We start from the raw sequence: 17,821 nt of genomic DNA, 5'->3' as shown, positions 1-17,821 counted from the left end.
TTAAAACACTTACTGACTGAATGTCATCCTGTTCAAGGAGGTACATTCATGGAAAACACTCTTATGTGATTTTGAGAGCTTTATTTGTACAATAGTAAAGTAACTTTCACTGGCGATTCTTTTTTCTGTATTATTATTTTTCACCACCAGCTTCAATGCTGAATCAGAAAGAGCCTTCGGTCTCAGCTAGTTCCTGGTACAATAACCTTAAGAGTTCTGTGGGATTACCCATGATGCACTGAGCCCCTCTTACTTCATCTCCCTTCCTTTCTGTTCACATGCATGTCCCAACATGTTGCTGTCTTGTTTTCTTCCTTATTAACTGTATTTGGGTTTATTGCTGTTGTCCTACTCAACATTGACCTAATAGCACTGTTCTATTTGTATATACTGTATGTATTGCAGTAGTTATTGGTAGCACTGTTTCTATTGTGTATTGTGTCTCTATATCCCTCTCCCTACTCCTCTCTAAGATCCATTTTTTTCTTTTGTGGTTGTTTTTACTCGAGGATCTGTACCAACAACTCTTCCCTGTGGTATCAATGCCAAGGGGCATTTCTTTAGATATTCTTCAAGACGTACTGATCATTTCTCTGCTGCCACAACTCAACTTGTTCTCTTAAGTGTGTGACATGTTTGGTTAATCTATTCTTATACCTCCTCAGATGTCACATCCCTGTCCTGGCCAATGCTTTTTCATACAGATGTTGAACTCTTACTCTGACATGGTGGCAACTTGAACAAGGTCCAGACCTGGGGACTCATATACAAAGACTTGCCTAGATATCCTAGTAAAACATGGTGTACACAGAAATGCACACATCGTACGCACAAAAATATCCAGATGTATGAACCTGTGCACGAGCAATGCCTTTGCACATCCCAATAGGTGTGAAATTGAGTATGCATATATGCATACCCATCCCCTCCCTGTTCAGGCCCCCATTTATAAAGATAACTGTCTAAATGAGCCCTGCACCTGATACGTCCCTCTCTGCACAATCAGAGAATTAAAAAGAACGACTAAGATGAGGAAAAAACAGAATTTCATGGAAAGCCAGTTGGACGTGCTCTTTGCGAACGTACAGTAGGTGCACACAGAAATGTGCTCTTTGGACCGCCGTCCTCCGGCATGAGCAACAAACGTAAGAGAGTGTGTGGGAGAGTGTGTGTGAGGCTGTCAATGCTGCGGGGTCACACACACACACACACACACACACACACACACACACACACACACACACACACACACACACACACACACACACACACACACACACACACACAAGCAGAAGAGAAGAAGAAATAGTCCGACATTAAGGTGAATGTCAAGCGGAGGATGGTTGCCCACCGCCAAAGTGTGGTTGAAACAGAAAAGGGACAGTGGAAGAGTTGGGGGGTGGGATGTCAAATCAAATCAAATCAACTTTATTTATACAGCACTTTTCATACAACATGCAACAGAAAATGTTTAAAGAATTAAAAACAATAAAGATAATAAAAAAAGCTAAGGTAAGGTGATCAAAGGCCCATGGTCAGTCTGAGGAACTATTGTTCTCCAGCTGGTTTCCTGTTTGTTTCCCAGCATCACCCCAGCATCACCTTAGAAATGTTCCGACACCAGCCATGACGTTGGAGTGCAGCAATGCGTATTTTCACGGTCATTTCACTCTTGATAAATTTGAATTTTGCTGTAAAAAGAGCACATGGCACATTTTTGTGCATATGCACACTGTATAGATGAGACCCCTGGTCTTCTTGGAAATGACCAGGAGACATAATTTGGTGCGATATAATCAACATGCATTGACTGTTGGACACTGTTCTCTGTCTTCTGCCACTGAGGAACGAGATAATCTTTTATTTTAATCTTTTTTGTCCTTTTTGTTACCCACTTTCATTCTCACTGCTCATGAGCCAATGGAAACAAGCAGCTGACTTTCTGAACAACTCAACAGAGACATTTATCATTAACACACCCATCGCTTAAGTCAGCCATCGTGACATAGATCTTCACTCCACAGGGAACACATCAAATTGTCCTCCAGAACCATGGTGATCCATCCATCTTTTAAGTAATGACTATCCTAAAAGTGTGTGTCATGCATATATCCTTTATATAGGCAATGGAGGGAAACCCCATTATTCTAAGAATACTAGAGCCTGAAAACTTCAAACTGAGAGTCAGGATTTGTTCTTGGGGATATTTCCTTTTGAAATGTAGATACTGACATTTTTCTTACTACAAAAAACAAACTTTTTTTACGTGGCTCTGTAGTAATAGTAGGTTATACTACATTTTGCTGCATATTGTGTTCTTCCCAAGTCAGATTTGCATTTTCCTTTCATAACAATCCTTGCAGGACAACTGGTATCGCATTTCTTTCTTGAATGTTTCTTTGTGCAGTAGTCTAACTCTAGTAAAGCAATTTTACTGTCTTGAAATAGGCTTTGCTCTGCACTCTGGGGTTTATGTTGTAATTTTGTCGATGACACATTTGCAGTGGGAGACAGGTGAACCAAATGTTGCACTTTTCAGGATTAAAATCACATCATGCATGTGCAAGTGACCCACCTTGAGCACAAGATGATCAAATATGATTAAATAGAGGCACACTCTTGCAATTTTTACTGAGGCCATCACAGGTGCATTCACAACAGAGGAATTGTCCTCCATTTTTTGTGATTAATGACCTTCAATTTGCATGCTCGTGCAAAATTGCTGTTCTCCTGTGATTTTTCAAAATGTTCTTTATCAGTCAATCAATCAATCAATCAATCAATCAATCAAACAAACAAAGTATACAAATTTATTTTTATGTTTTGTATTTGTTCAGAAAACAAAAATGAAGTACATTGCCCAAAATAACAAATTGTATTCCTTTGCGACTGAAACTAAAGACAGAGCTACATATAGTGTACGGTACACTCATGGTGTTCCACTCTGCTGTATAAAATGGTAAGCAGACTAGGGCTCTCAAACATGGTTGAATCTAACTGTAAACACCTACAACTAACTGATGAAAGGAACCCTGTCCTCCATTAGTGTCTCTTAGCTGAGGTGTTGTAATATTTTTATTGAAGAGAGGACAGTGGGGGCTGCCTCCACTGTTTCCATTTCATTGAATGTTAAATGGACTGTACTTACACGGTGCCTTTCTTTCTAGTTTGACTGACCACTCAAAGTGGTTTACAACACAAGCCAGCGTTCCCTGATCCACACTCACATCCACACACTGCTGGCATTCATGCAACTCAAACAATCACCCACAAACCAACAGAAGAGCCACTGGGAGCCATTCGGAGCTCAGTATCTTTCCCTCGGACACCGATTTGTAGAATCCAGGGGTCGGGGATGGGACCACTAACTTGATAATCCACCTCATGATGTTTGCCCCCGTATTCTTTGTAGAGGGCTACACCACTTACCTGCAAGCCTTTGGATGAGGAAAACATGGAATACATTGGTTCATCTCAAAAATATACAATCATAATGTATTATTTAGCTTGAAATTTCTCCATTTAAAAAAAAAGTTATTTAGTTAAGTTAATGGAAAGTAACAAGTGGTGATTTTGTCTGGACTGGCAATTTCAAGTTCCAGTATGTCATCAACAACCAAACACACTGGTGATTGACAGGGAACAGAAGAGGGCAGGTGTGATGGATGAGGCAATCTAAGATGATCCGTCATCAGCAAGAAGGAACATGAAAGAATAAAGTCAGGACTGATGGAAAAGCTGGAACAGATATGGAAGGTGAAAGCCACAGTAATCTCTGTTGTAATAGAGACAACAGTGACCTGACCCCCAGACTGGAGCAGGGGCTCCTGCAGAATCTGGGTACACAATCTGTGGAATCAGCTTGGAGTAAGCAGAATTTTCTCATTGGCTAATTTTATTTTATTCTTTAAAATTCGTTTTTATGCCAAAATGAACATTACTCCCATTTCACCTACGTTTTTCGATGTTAAGGGTCATGATACTAGTATGAATTCACTAAACTAGACACTAGCAGAGACAGGCCTCAAACTATACAGGTGATGCATACTTGGTGTCTTCAGAATAATGTTTAATAGTGAGCTCAGAGTCCACATTTCTGACTTCTTTTTTCATGTCAAATATAAAGACGGAGGATGTTTCTGCACCCCCAGCCGAACTGTTATACAGTCAGCCCTAAAATGTATAGAGGTAACACATACCAGCCATTAGGAGAAGCCACTTGAGGACATTGTCATTACCCTGACTTTGACCTGTTTTTTCTTTGCTAAAATTAAGAATGGATAACATTACCGCTGGAGCAGCTGACATCGGGTGTCTTTAGAATCTTAATGGTCATAGAGTCAAAAATATTCACACAGTGTAGGCGACTCCTGTGTGACGGCAATTAGTTGATAGTGAGACTGTCCATTGCATATGAATTGCAATTTGATGAATAAAAAAACATTTTATTTCCAGGTTGAGAAATCACACAGCAGTTGTGAATTGTCTAGATAGCATTTTTATTTTCTTACCTATTTTATTTGAAGACACATCACCATCACCATGCAATCCTTGCTTATCCTGCAACTGTCACTATTTTAATTCTCGAGTGTTGTACTTTTTTGAAAAGAATGATCATGTCTGATAATTCTGCGATTGCCACTGTTCAGGAGGTTAATCACGACTACTATGAAAAATGAATGTTAAACTTTATTTAATTTATTTAACAATCCGTGGTGCGCTGGCATCGTGCCGGAGTGTACCCTGCCTCACACCACAAATCCACTGGGATAAGGTCCAGCAACCCCGCGACCCACGAAGAACTGGGTTCTGACGTATGTTTGTTTGTTTGTTTGTTTGTTTACTACGTTGATGTTGGGAGGGAACAGCAACGTTTGTGTGTCTTTGTTATGCACAAAAGTTGAAGTGAGTGAAATACCATTCTATTATTCTGACACCGTGTAGCACACTTCGCCTGCAGCAGGGCAGTGTGAGAAGTCTATAAAAAATAAAATAAAATAAAATAAATAAATAAAAGAACAACAAAAAAAGAACCCACCCTATGGCAAAAAGCTGCAGCAGATTAAATATTTGGAGATGCACAACTGAAAGTCCTGCTACTTCAACCAACCTTGCAAGTGTGTACTGTGTTCTTAGTTCCTTAAACTTCACGCTGCCAGAGGAGCCCACCAGAAGTGGAGAAATACTCTCAGAAAGTGTGTAAGATGGAAAAAATAAAGTATTGTTGGTATGTGTGGCTCTCAAACCAAGATCCAGGAACGGCACCCTGTCCAGGAAGTCTTGACAGTCCATGCAATTATATTCTACAAGTTGTGTTCCTGCACACAGCCGTGCCACCCTGTGTTAGTTTACTTCACACTGTTTGATGAGTCTTTTTGAAAGCGTTGTGCTTTCATTGCCGTGTAGCGTGTCATGTAGCTCATAGGGGGTAGAATTTGTTCTGAAGACTTTACGTGATATAATCAGTTCCACTCCTGTGATTGGTTGGAACATTTCACTTTTAATTGTATTTATTGGAGGTCACTTTGGATAAACTTGCTAAATAAGTGTCATATTTATTTACTAAATAAATATCATATTAATTTAGCAAGTGATAAATACATTTCTCCTCTATTGGAACTCAACTTGGATAAACAAACTAGCGACATAAATATGATTCCTGGTTAGTGATGAGTTGTAGGAGAAAGACGTGTCAGCAGCTCACTGATGGGTCCAGAGATGAAGTGCTGATATTTAACAGGTGTTTGTGTTGTGCTGGAAGAATCTCTGCTTGTTCAGAGCTGAGAATGAAGTGTTTTCTTTGAATTTAACAAGTGTATTCAGTGAATTACATTTCTGTACAAATCAAGACATGCTCCAATCAGCTCTACTTGATGAAACCAAATGTTATTTATAGAGCTGAATCAGACAAGTCTACACTTTACTATTAGCAGTATTTATCAGACCACCAGCTAGTTTTATTTCAGGACCGTCAATACTGGAGAAGTGTCTGCTTTCCTACATCAGAACAGAAAAATAATTAAAATCATGATGTGCCAACAGAATGAGCTCCAGCTGAACGTCTCCAAGACGATGGAGATGGGGCTGGATTTCTGACGGGCACCCCCCCTCCAAAACCAGTGGTCATGGAGGGTGGGGAGGTGGAGGTAGCTGCCAGATTCTATTAACTGGTCAAAATCAACAATATGTTAGACGGCAGAAAACAGAATTCTGTGGAGACAGACCCACACAGTCTGAAACATCGAAGTGAATGTCATTGGGATGTATAGTCACTATCAAAGTGAAACCGCTACCCCAAATAAATTAATTATTATCTATGATTCCATTTAAAGCCACAACTAATTTTTTCTCTTTTTTTATTAAAAATATTAACTGGAAATACAAAAAGCTAAAACTACCCTTTCTAATGATTAAGATTTGCCTTTTTTTTCTCCTGTTCGACTATTGAGATAATAGTCAGATGGGTTTACCATAAAGGAGCCCCTCAAGTCTTTGGATATTGAATTGAATGGATAAATTGAATGGACTCACCGTAACAACGTCAAATTCTTGAACTTCCTTTCTATCGCTTATTAATAAACAGTCACAACTAAAAAAAAAAAATCACTTGTATCATCCTCTCTGCTTATATTTAAGATTACAGACCCAAAATGGAAATCTTGTATTTTCTGATGGATCTGGCATAGTCTCAATTTTCATAGAAATACAAAAATTAACTTTAATTCATGGAAACACAAATTCCACTTTGATAATAAATAGCTTCCATCATCTGTTGATCGCTTTCATAAATTAGTGAAAACAGGCAGAAATATTCAACACTACATGCAACTTAAAAGTGATGAAGAAATGATTTTCAGAACCTCGCATTATTTCTTAAAGCATACAATTAATTTCTTACATCTAAAAAAAAAAGAAGACAATTTCTAGGTTTTATAAACTGCGCTCAGACTTGACACGCTTATTAAACTTCACATGGCCATTTGACTCATGAACAATATAATGAAAAATGATGTTCCCAGGACAAAGACTCCAAATCTCTCCACCAGAGCACTAGATTCATGTTGCTGTACCTTGTATGCATATATAATTTCTCAGACAGGATTTATAGAACATGTGTCCTCTTAACTGCTGGGACACTATATAAAAGGATCACTCGTCAGCTTGAGACTGTCACTGAGTCAATAACAATAAAATGTGAGCTCCATCGCAGCACACCTAAACGACACCACGCATGGAGACCATCATTCAGTCTGCAGCAACCTGAAAAAGAACAGACATCTAAGAAAGCACACATTCACAACCTATCACCTGTAATGAGTCTTAATGGCTGGAGGGGATCCACAGTGCTTTGTCCCCTGAATAAACTATTTCCCCAGGCCGTATATTCTCTAATCCTTTTAGTGGCCAACAGCCAGAAAATTAGTGGACACTAGTGAATAATTTATGTGGTCCCTACCAAGGGGAATGTGTCTTGCAGTGCACAAAATAAAGGTGAGCCTAAAATTGACTTACGCAAACAACCACTGAGGCAAACACATTTATGGGCTGCACTTCACAAATACTATTATTTATGTCACCATCTGTACTGGAGGATTTACTGGTATGTAGGGGCTTAGGATCATGGGCAATTCAGAATGAGAGCTTTTTAGGCGTGAAGCTCCAAGGTATTTCATTTTTAATACAATTTTAATTTACATTTTATTTTATATACTTTACTAATCCCCGTAGGGAAATTGTTACACTTTGGATATAATTTTCAACACTACAATGACCAATCATTATTGAAAATTCACCTTTACATGACATTATTTAGGTGGATTATGTTACCTGTACCAAGTGTTAGTTAAGCTGCCTTAGGTTTAGGCTACTGGTAACTCCTCTTACACACCGAAACGTGTTCTGTCTTCCTCTTCCTCTGATTTTATTTGATCACTGCTCGTCAGATACTCTTCAACCAGTACTCACTTATTGTCAGTATGATTATGTGTCTGTTACAATACTGCATTATTACAATGAGGCTTTGTTTTATTCTTCCCCCCTCTTCCCTCTGAGCGGCCTGTCTGTAAACCTCTTACTCTAGTTTCTTTTTTTGAAGGTCATGATGCCGACAATGCTGTTCCAACACTCAGTCCCATTGGAGGGGGCAGAGGTCATCTCGGTTATCACCTCTTCATTTCACTTTATAAGTTTTCATCCTCTGTCTTACGCTCTTCCTCAGGTTTTCTTTTATTTTTTCCTCTTTTGTTTCTCTTGGGAATCTTTTCTAACTCAAACTGAGGACCTACGGACAGACCAGCTTGTACAGCCCCCCGAAACAAATGTACTTTGTGATTTTGGGTCATACAAATAAAAAGCCATCGATTGACAAAAACCACATCAATTTCCATTAAATTTTGTTAGCTTAACATGGTCGGTCAAAACTCTGTAGAGTGTAGATCTGCCTTCACTGACTGCATCCAAACAAACAACACAAAAATTAAAAGCAAAAATTGGGCAAACTTCATACAGGAAGACTATATATCTGTGCATGTACTAAAAACTATCCACTTATCCATGTTCTCGCTTTCACAAAGGTCACCTCACTAATCATCACCACCAGTGTCTCTAGGATCATGACTTCATGGGTCCATCGGTCAGCTGGCGTGTGGAGACTCTCCTGATCTTGGCTCCAGGTGACTCTAAAATTCACGTTAACTCAGCGACGGCACCGAGGCCATCACATTAGAAACCTAATTCAGCTAAAAACATATTGAAATATTTGACACCAAACCCAGCCCTAATTAACAGGCTCACCTAGAGGAAAAAAAATAACAAGACAAGTTGTCAGGAAAAGTAATGCTCTCTTCACCTGCCACTGCTCTGCTCTATGTGTGTGTGTGTGTGTGTGTGTGTGTGTGTGTGTGTGTGTGTGTGTGTGTGTGTGTGTGTGTGTGTGTGTGTGTGTGTGTGTGTGTGTGTGTGTGTTTGTGTGTGAGGGTAATGGTGAGCACCACCCATACCAGAGGAGATAACTATAGGGGGAGTGTAAAAGACAGAAACAAAATATTCTCTGAATGACTTTTCATTATGATGGAAAAACAAATAAAGACTCATAAATCACACACAATAAAAAATACATGATGTCTCTCAGACAGAATGAATTCTATTAAAAAGAACTTGTAATTTAAGGGATGCTGAGAAGAAATGATGCGGGTTTGACCGATGCTCTGAGGATCTCTTCATTCCACGATGGAAAACTGGAAACAGATTTTACATTTTACGCTGAAAAATATGTGACAACAACAAAATTAACTTTTAGAAAACACAGAGAAGGCTGAGATTAGCTGGTGCTACTAATATTGGTTCTGATATTCTCGTGATTTACTTGATTTAATTTTCCTACGTCACTCGTCATTTCCATAGAAAATGCTAACACATATTTCAGTCACTATACATCAGTCAGTAGACGACATTCTCTCATGTACCTGACACCATGTGAGTATGGAAATTTTAAATGATATCCCACGGACACAACTATCAAAAGGCCAGGCAGCCGTATTTTAGATTACAGACTGTCTGAAAGGCGTCTTCACTGACAGACACAAACACCGTCCTCCAAAGGAGCGGTCCCTTATCACTGGTGACAAACATGAAAAACAAACGGTGAGGAAGTTTTGGGGAAAATGCCACTCTGCAAGAGAAACATTTAAGATTCCAACTGCCAGCAAAGATTCCTTCCACTGCCCAATTACCCCCCACATAGTCTCTCCTTTCATTAGTGCAACTCAGAGAAATGTCAAGTAAGAAAACCCATTATCTTCCCTATGGACAAACACACACACACACACACACACACACACACACACACACACACACACACACACACACACACACACACACACACACACACACACACACACACACACACAGCAGGCTGCTTCAGATCCCTCTATATTACTCTCAAGTTGGATTCTATTGCACCATTTGCTACCAATCTTGCTTGTGGGCAAAAACTTGAACGTTGTGTTGAGGAGTGACTTCCTGTCTTTCCACTAGCAGGAAACCACCTACAAGATGAGACAGAGGTGAATTCAGCCTGTATGCCTGTGAGGGAGTGAAGAAACACTCAAATAAAAATAAATATTAAAGAAAATTCATTGACCCCAACGATGGAGAAAATGACTGAACTGTTTGGGTCAACTTCATGAGAATTTGTCTGGAAAACTTAAAACATACGTAGAGGTAGATGTAGAAAGATTTAAAGGGCACAACTATTCATCATGTTTAATCTTCATTAAATTATTATATTTATTGAGAACTTTTGAAGAAAGAATATATTTTCTTAGATATGCATTGAACAAATGAACAACCTTCAGACTCACTTCGAACCCACAGTTCCTTGGATAAAAAAAAACAAAAAAAACATATATAGATCAAATAATGTAGTCAATAATTTAAAAAGAACTAGTACTCCATGTATAACAATCCATTGTAAAGTTTATAGAAGTGGGAGAAAAAACTGTTTACCAGACATCGGCACAAATCTGTTTCTAACCACTTCACCTCACAACCTTGGAAAAGTCAAAAAGCACAACGTAACGGAAAACAAGGGTCAGTTTAAATGGAGGAGTTGAGATTGGAACACAGTCTGTAAAAACAAATATTACAGACTGATGGAGGCCAATACCCCCACCCATTACTCCTATACCCACAGAATAATAAAGAGAACTCTCTCTCTATCTCTTTAATAATTCAGTTTTAATCAACTGTATTAATCCCCATAAGGAAATAGGTAGTCCACTCTAGCACACTCTGGTAATTAGTTCTTTGTATATATACTATATACTGTGTGTATATTTTATATATATATATATATATATATATATATATATATATATATATATATATATATATATATATATATATATATATATATATATATATATATATATATATATATGGTGTGTACAGGTCTGTAACACACACACACACACACACACACACACACACACACACACACACATACACACACAAGGGGGGGGGGCTGTAGTGATGTAAGTGATGGGGAGGTCCTCTGTGCTCTGCCCTCAATGAGAAACTTCTAAAGGGGACGGTGCCTTGCTCAAGGCGCCTCTGCAGTAATCAGGGGTGAAGGGGCACCTCCCACTATCAGTTCACACTCAACACGGGTCTTGAACCAGCCCCCCCCCCCCCGGTGTCCAGCCCCAGACTTAGTGGACTGAACTCCTGCCACCCCCTCTTACCTTCTTTGTATAAATTGTGGACAGTGACACCGTGTTGCTAAGCGATCAGTCACAGATTAACGTGTGCAGCTAACATGTGAGACTTCTGAGTCTCTGTGAGTCTCTGTTAAATCAGTGACAATTCTTCATTGATCAAAAATCAAGAAAAAAATGACCTCCAACCTCAGAGGACTGTTACGTATAGTCAGGGTAAATGGAACCATCTGGCTGCTGGTTTTGTACCAGTAAAATGTTCTATTTTGTTTACAATTTTCACTTCTAGGAAGGGTTCATGGGGAGGTCTGGATATTCAGACAGAATATTAAGGAGGGATGTAGTGACGGTACGTGGATGAGGTGGGAACAGGACAAACGCTGGTGGATCCAGATTCCTCTGGATCACGATTAAAGAATGAGAGGAACTGGGAGCCTGAACGCGTTCCTGCCATGTTGGAGACTAGATATCAGAGCTCAGTGTGTGTGATTCACCACTGAATGCTCACATGGGAACACAGAGCTGACACAATTAGAACACATAACACATGCACACAAACACATACAGGTGTACGGAGCTCCTTGGCTTCCCTTCAAGTCTTATTTTATTCATGAAATCTTCTTCTGGGTACTGCATGATCAGATTTTGAAGAATAAGATGTTTACTGGAAGTAAACATCTGTTTTGTATGAAGGAAACTATTCATGTGAAGCAAACGTTGGAGGTGTGAACAGAGGGTTCAGAAAGACAACATCATGATGCACAAAATAAGATTAAGTTCACGTCTGACTCAGTATCACAAATAAATAATATTTACTCAGTTTACGAGAAGACCCAATAATTACAGTAAAATAGTAGCAATAGATAGCTTTTCAGCACAATATGATGTTTAATAGTCTCATATATTTTTTGTGGTTGGTTAATTAGGTGAAACAGTTGCAAAATGTTTTCCTGTAACACTTTGGGAATGAACCAGTGTTATTATATAACACATTTAAAAGTAAGGAAACCAAAACTAAATTCTTGCAAATACACAAGATGCAAATGGTTTATAATATACGTCTTACCAAGTAATACATTTCTCAAAACTGCACAATTTTTAAATGCATGTGTTGATTTTAGTCACCAGTTCAGGGGTGACATCAGTAGAAACAGACTGTGTTCATAAGCACCTGATTCATTTGGCAGATAAGACTCCATCATGTCTGCTGCTATGACCTCTTGACGTTGAGGTGGTGCAGTGGGTAGTGATGTGTCTCTTGATGAGGGCATTGAACCCAGAACCATCCAGTGTGTGTAGTTTACATGTTCTGGCGATGTCTGCGTGGGTTCTCTCTGGGTTGTTGGACTTCCTCTCATTTCCAAAAACATGCAGCTCAGGTGAATTTGTAAGAGCGGGTTATCTGTGTGTTAGTTTGTCCTTTGTGTGACTCCACGAGGAGTTGGAGTCGGTACCCCGATCCCAGTCGGCTGTGAGGCGGGACGGAGCCCAGCTCACAGCCGACTGTAGATCAGCGGCCGCAGACGAGACGATTGCAATCGTCTCGTCTGCAAGAAAATGGATGGATTGATGGAACTGAATGAATAATTCCCCAGTCAGACCCAAGACAGAGTTGGGTCTGACTGATTCAGGACGTATCTAGATATGCAGAAATGTAGACATGCAGGTGTGTAGTAAAAAAAAAACAAAACTCTGTTTCCTGTAGGCTGATAGACAATTTCCACACTAAATAAACATTTTCTGTTGATGAGACCCCGCGTTGCGTCTTACCTCTTGGTGAATGGTGCTTCCATATGACGTTTGCTTCGGGCCGCCCCACCGCCAGACACATGAGGTTGACGTTGCTTCCCTCGTTTACTGTGATGTCTTTCGATATGTTAGTGATCCTGGCGGGTACTGGGGACAGAAAAAAACAGTGATTGATGTTTTTAACGGGACACATGAGCAAAGGGCTCAACGTTCAGCATTGGCTTAGAAATAGCCACCAGGTCTCACAGTCTTTCTGAGACTTCAAACCAGACAATTTTAATTTTAGTTATTTACATTGACATACATTGTTCCACCATGAATGATCAAGCGTCCATACAGGCAGGGACCCACAGTTTGGGATGATAAGCTGTGGGTCCCTTTGTGCTTGAATGCCTTGAGGCAACGACCCCCTGAAAGAAATGCACGCCCACCCATAGGAAAAGCCAGCTAGGGTCCAGGACAGGAGAGTCTGCCAAGGGACTGGGGCAAGGCCCCTACAGGGAGCCCCAGAAGGAGGCTCCCTGTCCTGCCATTGGACCACATAATGACAGAGGACGGTGGGCACATCATCTGGCTCGAGGACAACCACACCCAGAGCCAACGAGGCCCGGGTCTTTCAGAGTCCGTGTACCAGAGACCAGCCCAGAACCCCGACAGGGGGCCCACCTCATATCCGAGAGGAGGAGGGACTACAGCAAACATAATCTAACAGTCTACAAAGCTGCAGACCTCATTATAATAATAAGAATACTAGGCTATTTTAATTTTTTAAATTATTTTTTATTTTAAGACATTCATAATAAAACACTACCACTCTAAACAAAAGTCGTTGAGTTTAATCTTGATCATCATAGGATTTGTTTATTTCTGAAGAACAGTCCGAGCAGTTGGACTAGTTTTGGTTTAAAATGAGATTTTAATGTATGTCAATGTAAATAACAAAGTAAAGTGTTAATGTGATTAAGAGTACTCATTTCCTAATGAAGCCCTGTGTCACTGTTTTAACATAATAACAATAATAATAATAATAATAATAATAGTAATAATAATAATGATAATGATAATGATAATGATAATAATAATAATAATAATAATAATAATAATAATAATAATAATAATAATAATAATAATAATACAGGGTATCATGTCAATACTGACACATCCAGGTTTATTTAAAGTAAGATCTTTTTTTTTCTAGTTTCAGTATAAAACAAAGTAATGATCTGGTCATTATGAGTGGTCTGCATTAGGAAATCTGAGCTAGACTGATATGCTACTCTCCATCATGCTGACCTTTAGATTTACCAGTTCAATTAGCATGCATGGCTAAATCCAGTCCAGTGGGTTGATTTAGAGCTCTGTGTAAGGTTCTCTTTTAAATGCCACTAAAAAAAATTGACATGAAGCCCAGTTTACATTATATTTATAGCAGTAGCACATCTTTTTTGTCCAATACCCTTTTACAAAAGTGCTTGCACTTATTTCACCATTGTTGTCTTTCCACATTAATGATTCACCTATTCTATAAATCATCACTACTAAATTTGCAAAAAATATTTTTTATCATTAGATAACACTTATTGAACATAAAATGTCTCAAAAATTTGCACATTTGATTTTTCAACTTTCAAAGGAAGCATTTTGGTCTTTTTTGCTGAACCCAATCTTCTTTTATTTTTATATTATACATGAGAAATTCAAACTGTCTTGTTATTGATACAGATTTTCCATGTACCGGTTGTGTAAAAAAGAAGAAAAGAGTAAAATCTGATGAATTTATTTGGTGGACAACTTGCACTGATTGTCTAAATTCCAATGTTTGAGTCACTCTAGGGAAAGATGTCAATTTACAAGTTGAAATGCTTGAGAACAGAAATGTGTGTAATCACTGGAAACACAAAAGCAGGGTTTTAGAAACGACTGAGGGTGTGGTTATAAACATGTAACCCCAGTGATAACACCACCACATACTGCACACCTCGTATCACTGCAACAAGGTGATAATTACTGTACTACCACTGGAAGTCAGCAGAACATGGTTTTCAGTAGTAATTGTATTAGATTACTGTCATAGGAATTTCTAAGTCTTCTTTTTTGGTCTACCATTTGAGGTAAATTCACTTAAGGATTGTAAGGCTTTTACTGACACCATAACCGCACAAGAAACAATTATTACAGCGCCAACCGAGGGCAAAAAGCCCCCCTGGTGTGCGTGAGTGTTCTGCCAAGAAAATAGCCCCTCAGTGTTCCATTGCTATCTGGATATATTTAAATTAGGAAATATGCATACGTTTTAACAGGAAACTGCTGCCCTTCCATGCAAATGAGTCCCGCTACAAAAAAAAATAAAAATAATAATATTCAGCTCACACATGCAGCACTAATCACCTCATGCAGTCTTCAGAGGGTTGGGGGTTACTCAAGTGTGATTATCAGGGGTGTCACAATGGGGTGTAATAGCCCAATACGTTTCACGTTCATCAGTGTTGTTTTGCATGCGTCAATAATAATTGTCCAGTCTTATTATGAGTCTATTCTAAATGTAATGAAGTGTGATCTAAATCAGGCCAGAAAGAACATCTATGATGGTATTTATTCTCCATCATTTACCCTCTGTCTCTTCTACTTTTTAAGATGATAAGATGGTTTTCAAACTTTTGCCATGATGTCTATCAGACAATCTTATTATTCATTATACGGATGAATGTGGACTAAAATGTGACTTGATACAATATTTGTAAGGTGACATTTGTTGTACCAGCATTCTATACACTTCCTCTGTTTTCAAGAGCAGATTAAGATATCACAATAATATAACAAAGAATATCTACAGAACTCTGAAGGATGGAGCATAACTGAACTGATTCATAGTTTATACATAAACCTCACTCTGATGTCAGTGTCTCTCCAGCCACCAACCTCACCACACGTCACCTGATCCAAGACAATTCCTGCTTCACAAATAAGAGCTTCTGTTTTTACAGCAATTAAACTAACAGTGTAGAGTTATGCAGCCATTCACCGAGGGTGAGACTTAACACGTGGCCTTTTTAAGAGGCTCTAAAGGAGAAAGGGATGAAGCACGTGATTGGAGACGCAGCGGGGTTGATGTTCTCCACCACGCCGATCTCCAGCTGAGAAGAAAGAGAGAACATCTGTGATAGGAGCGTGTGACGCGTCCTGCGGCGTGATAAAGCCGGTGGCCAGATGGTTAAAATCACAGCTTCCCATTATCGTGCTGAACGCGCTTGAGTCACAGGAAATACTAGAATATCAACTGAATGGCAAAACAACACAATGAATTCAACGCTATTTTTAAATCCATAATTCATGGACCCTGGAACGTAGATACAGTGTTCCCTCACAAATCAAAACTCGCAACTTCACCTCACTGCGGATTTTTGGTAGGCAGTCACATGATACCGTACGGACATTCTATTGGCTGACGGAATCCAGAAGTGTTCTACGTTCTGTGAGTCTCAATTAGTGAGAGACAAAAGTGTTTTAAACAGTCTATCAGAGTGTTTTAAAGGTGATACAGATAGAAGGTGGTTTAATATCAGTATGGGGGGGGGGGTCCCAAACGTTTAAATTACTGTAAATAATAAGATAAATACTTTATCGCTATATTGCGGAATTCGTTATTCGCGTGTGGTTCCTGGAACGTGTTAACGGCGAGGAACGAGGGATCAGTGTATATAAATATAAACATATGTGGGACTTAATAAAAATACATTCTTTTTTGGGCCAGAGTAAAATATTCCTGCAGCAGTTTGTTTGTCTCCATCACAATCCATTTCTTTAGGGTCAAGGTTTGTGGGGATGACACCAGCCAATCATTGTCTCTTTCTTTTTAAATAATTCTGTGTTGCTTTCGATGCATTGATTGTTCTTAAATATGTGCATGTTTGAAATAATAGAAATGTTTCCGATAATTTTACCTTATGGCTGCAATTCAGTTCGCTTTGTAAATCAGTTCTAATTTTAAAAGTAATCAGAACCCGGACGAGGACCTTGAAAGTCAAGACAAAGCATTATTAACATTTAGAGTTTGCAGTCTTGAGTGGGCTGATCTCCATTCTTCCCACTGATGACATGCATTTACATTACATCAGATTTCTATAAAAAATCACTCTTTGTTCATGCTTTACTTTTACGCCACATGAGATCCTTTACAGGGATTTTATCATTTTAAATCTACAACCAGCACGTTGTTAACGGCATTTTGTAGAGGAGCATGACCTCTGAAGCAAATCACAGTGAAGCTATTGATTTTATGCAATGCTCAAAATGCCATAAAAGCAGCCTATAGCAGCATTCATATCAAACAGAAATGAGATAAAGAATTAATAGAAACGTAGAAAAATCTATAAATAAATGAAAGAAAAAAGCTTTTTCAACAATTGTTTGAGGGTTATCATAAAAACCTTTGACATGTCTCAACATCACAGCTTGTGCCAAAACCAAGTCTATAAACTAAACCTTCTTTTATAACTAATTACAATGTCTCTAAAACATGAAAAGAATCACTGACAGCCTGTTTGAAAATCTGATTCATCTGGCAACAATAGTCATCCGTGAAAAAAAAAAAGTTGTGAGTATCATTAGTGTGTTCGTGTTGGTTCTTCTTTATCTTTATTCCAAAAACTATTCCAGCAAAAGGATCCACAGAAATCCAAACATCCCATCCTGGAAAGTGTGATAAACACATTGGGGACTGCTCATGCTTTGTGTTGTAGGAAAACAATAGTAAAAAAAAATAAAAAAACTAGGTCAGTTTTCCCACTGGCTGGTGGAATGAACACTGTGACACCTGCCTTCAAAACTTCCAAGCTTTCTCTATTCAAAGGCTTCCA

General features: G+C 38.9%; 1 protein-coding gene across 2 annotated transcripts in view; it reads right to left on the bottom strand.

The window, feature by feature from the left end:
* opcml (opioid binding protein/cell adhesion molecule-like) overlaps positions 1 to 17,821 on the bottom strand; it is a 222,705-nt gene that overhangs the window by 33,856 nt on the left and 171,028 nt on the right. For both annotated transcript variants that reach the window (XM_068331713.1, XM_068331712.1), the window contains one exon: positions 12,987 to 13,112. In XM_068331713.1, coding sequence (XP_068187814.1) covers positions 12,987 to 13,112 — 126 coding nt within the window. The remainder of the gene's footprint in view (positions 1 to 12,986; positions 13,113 to 17,821) is intronic.

The sequence above is a fragment of the Antennarius striatus genome, chromosome 13 (assembly GCF_040054535.1).
Source record: "Antennarius striatus isolate MH-2024 chromosome 13, ASM4005453v1, whole genome shotgun sequence".
NCBI lineage: Eukaryota > Metazoa > Chordata > Actinopteri > Lophiiformes > Antennariidae > Antennarius > Antennarius striatus.
The sequence above is the reverse complement of the archived record's forward strand: the minus strand, read 5'-3'. Positions and strand labels throughout refer to the sequence as shown.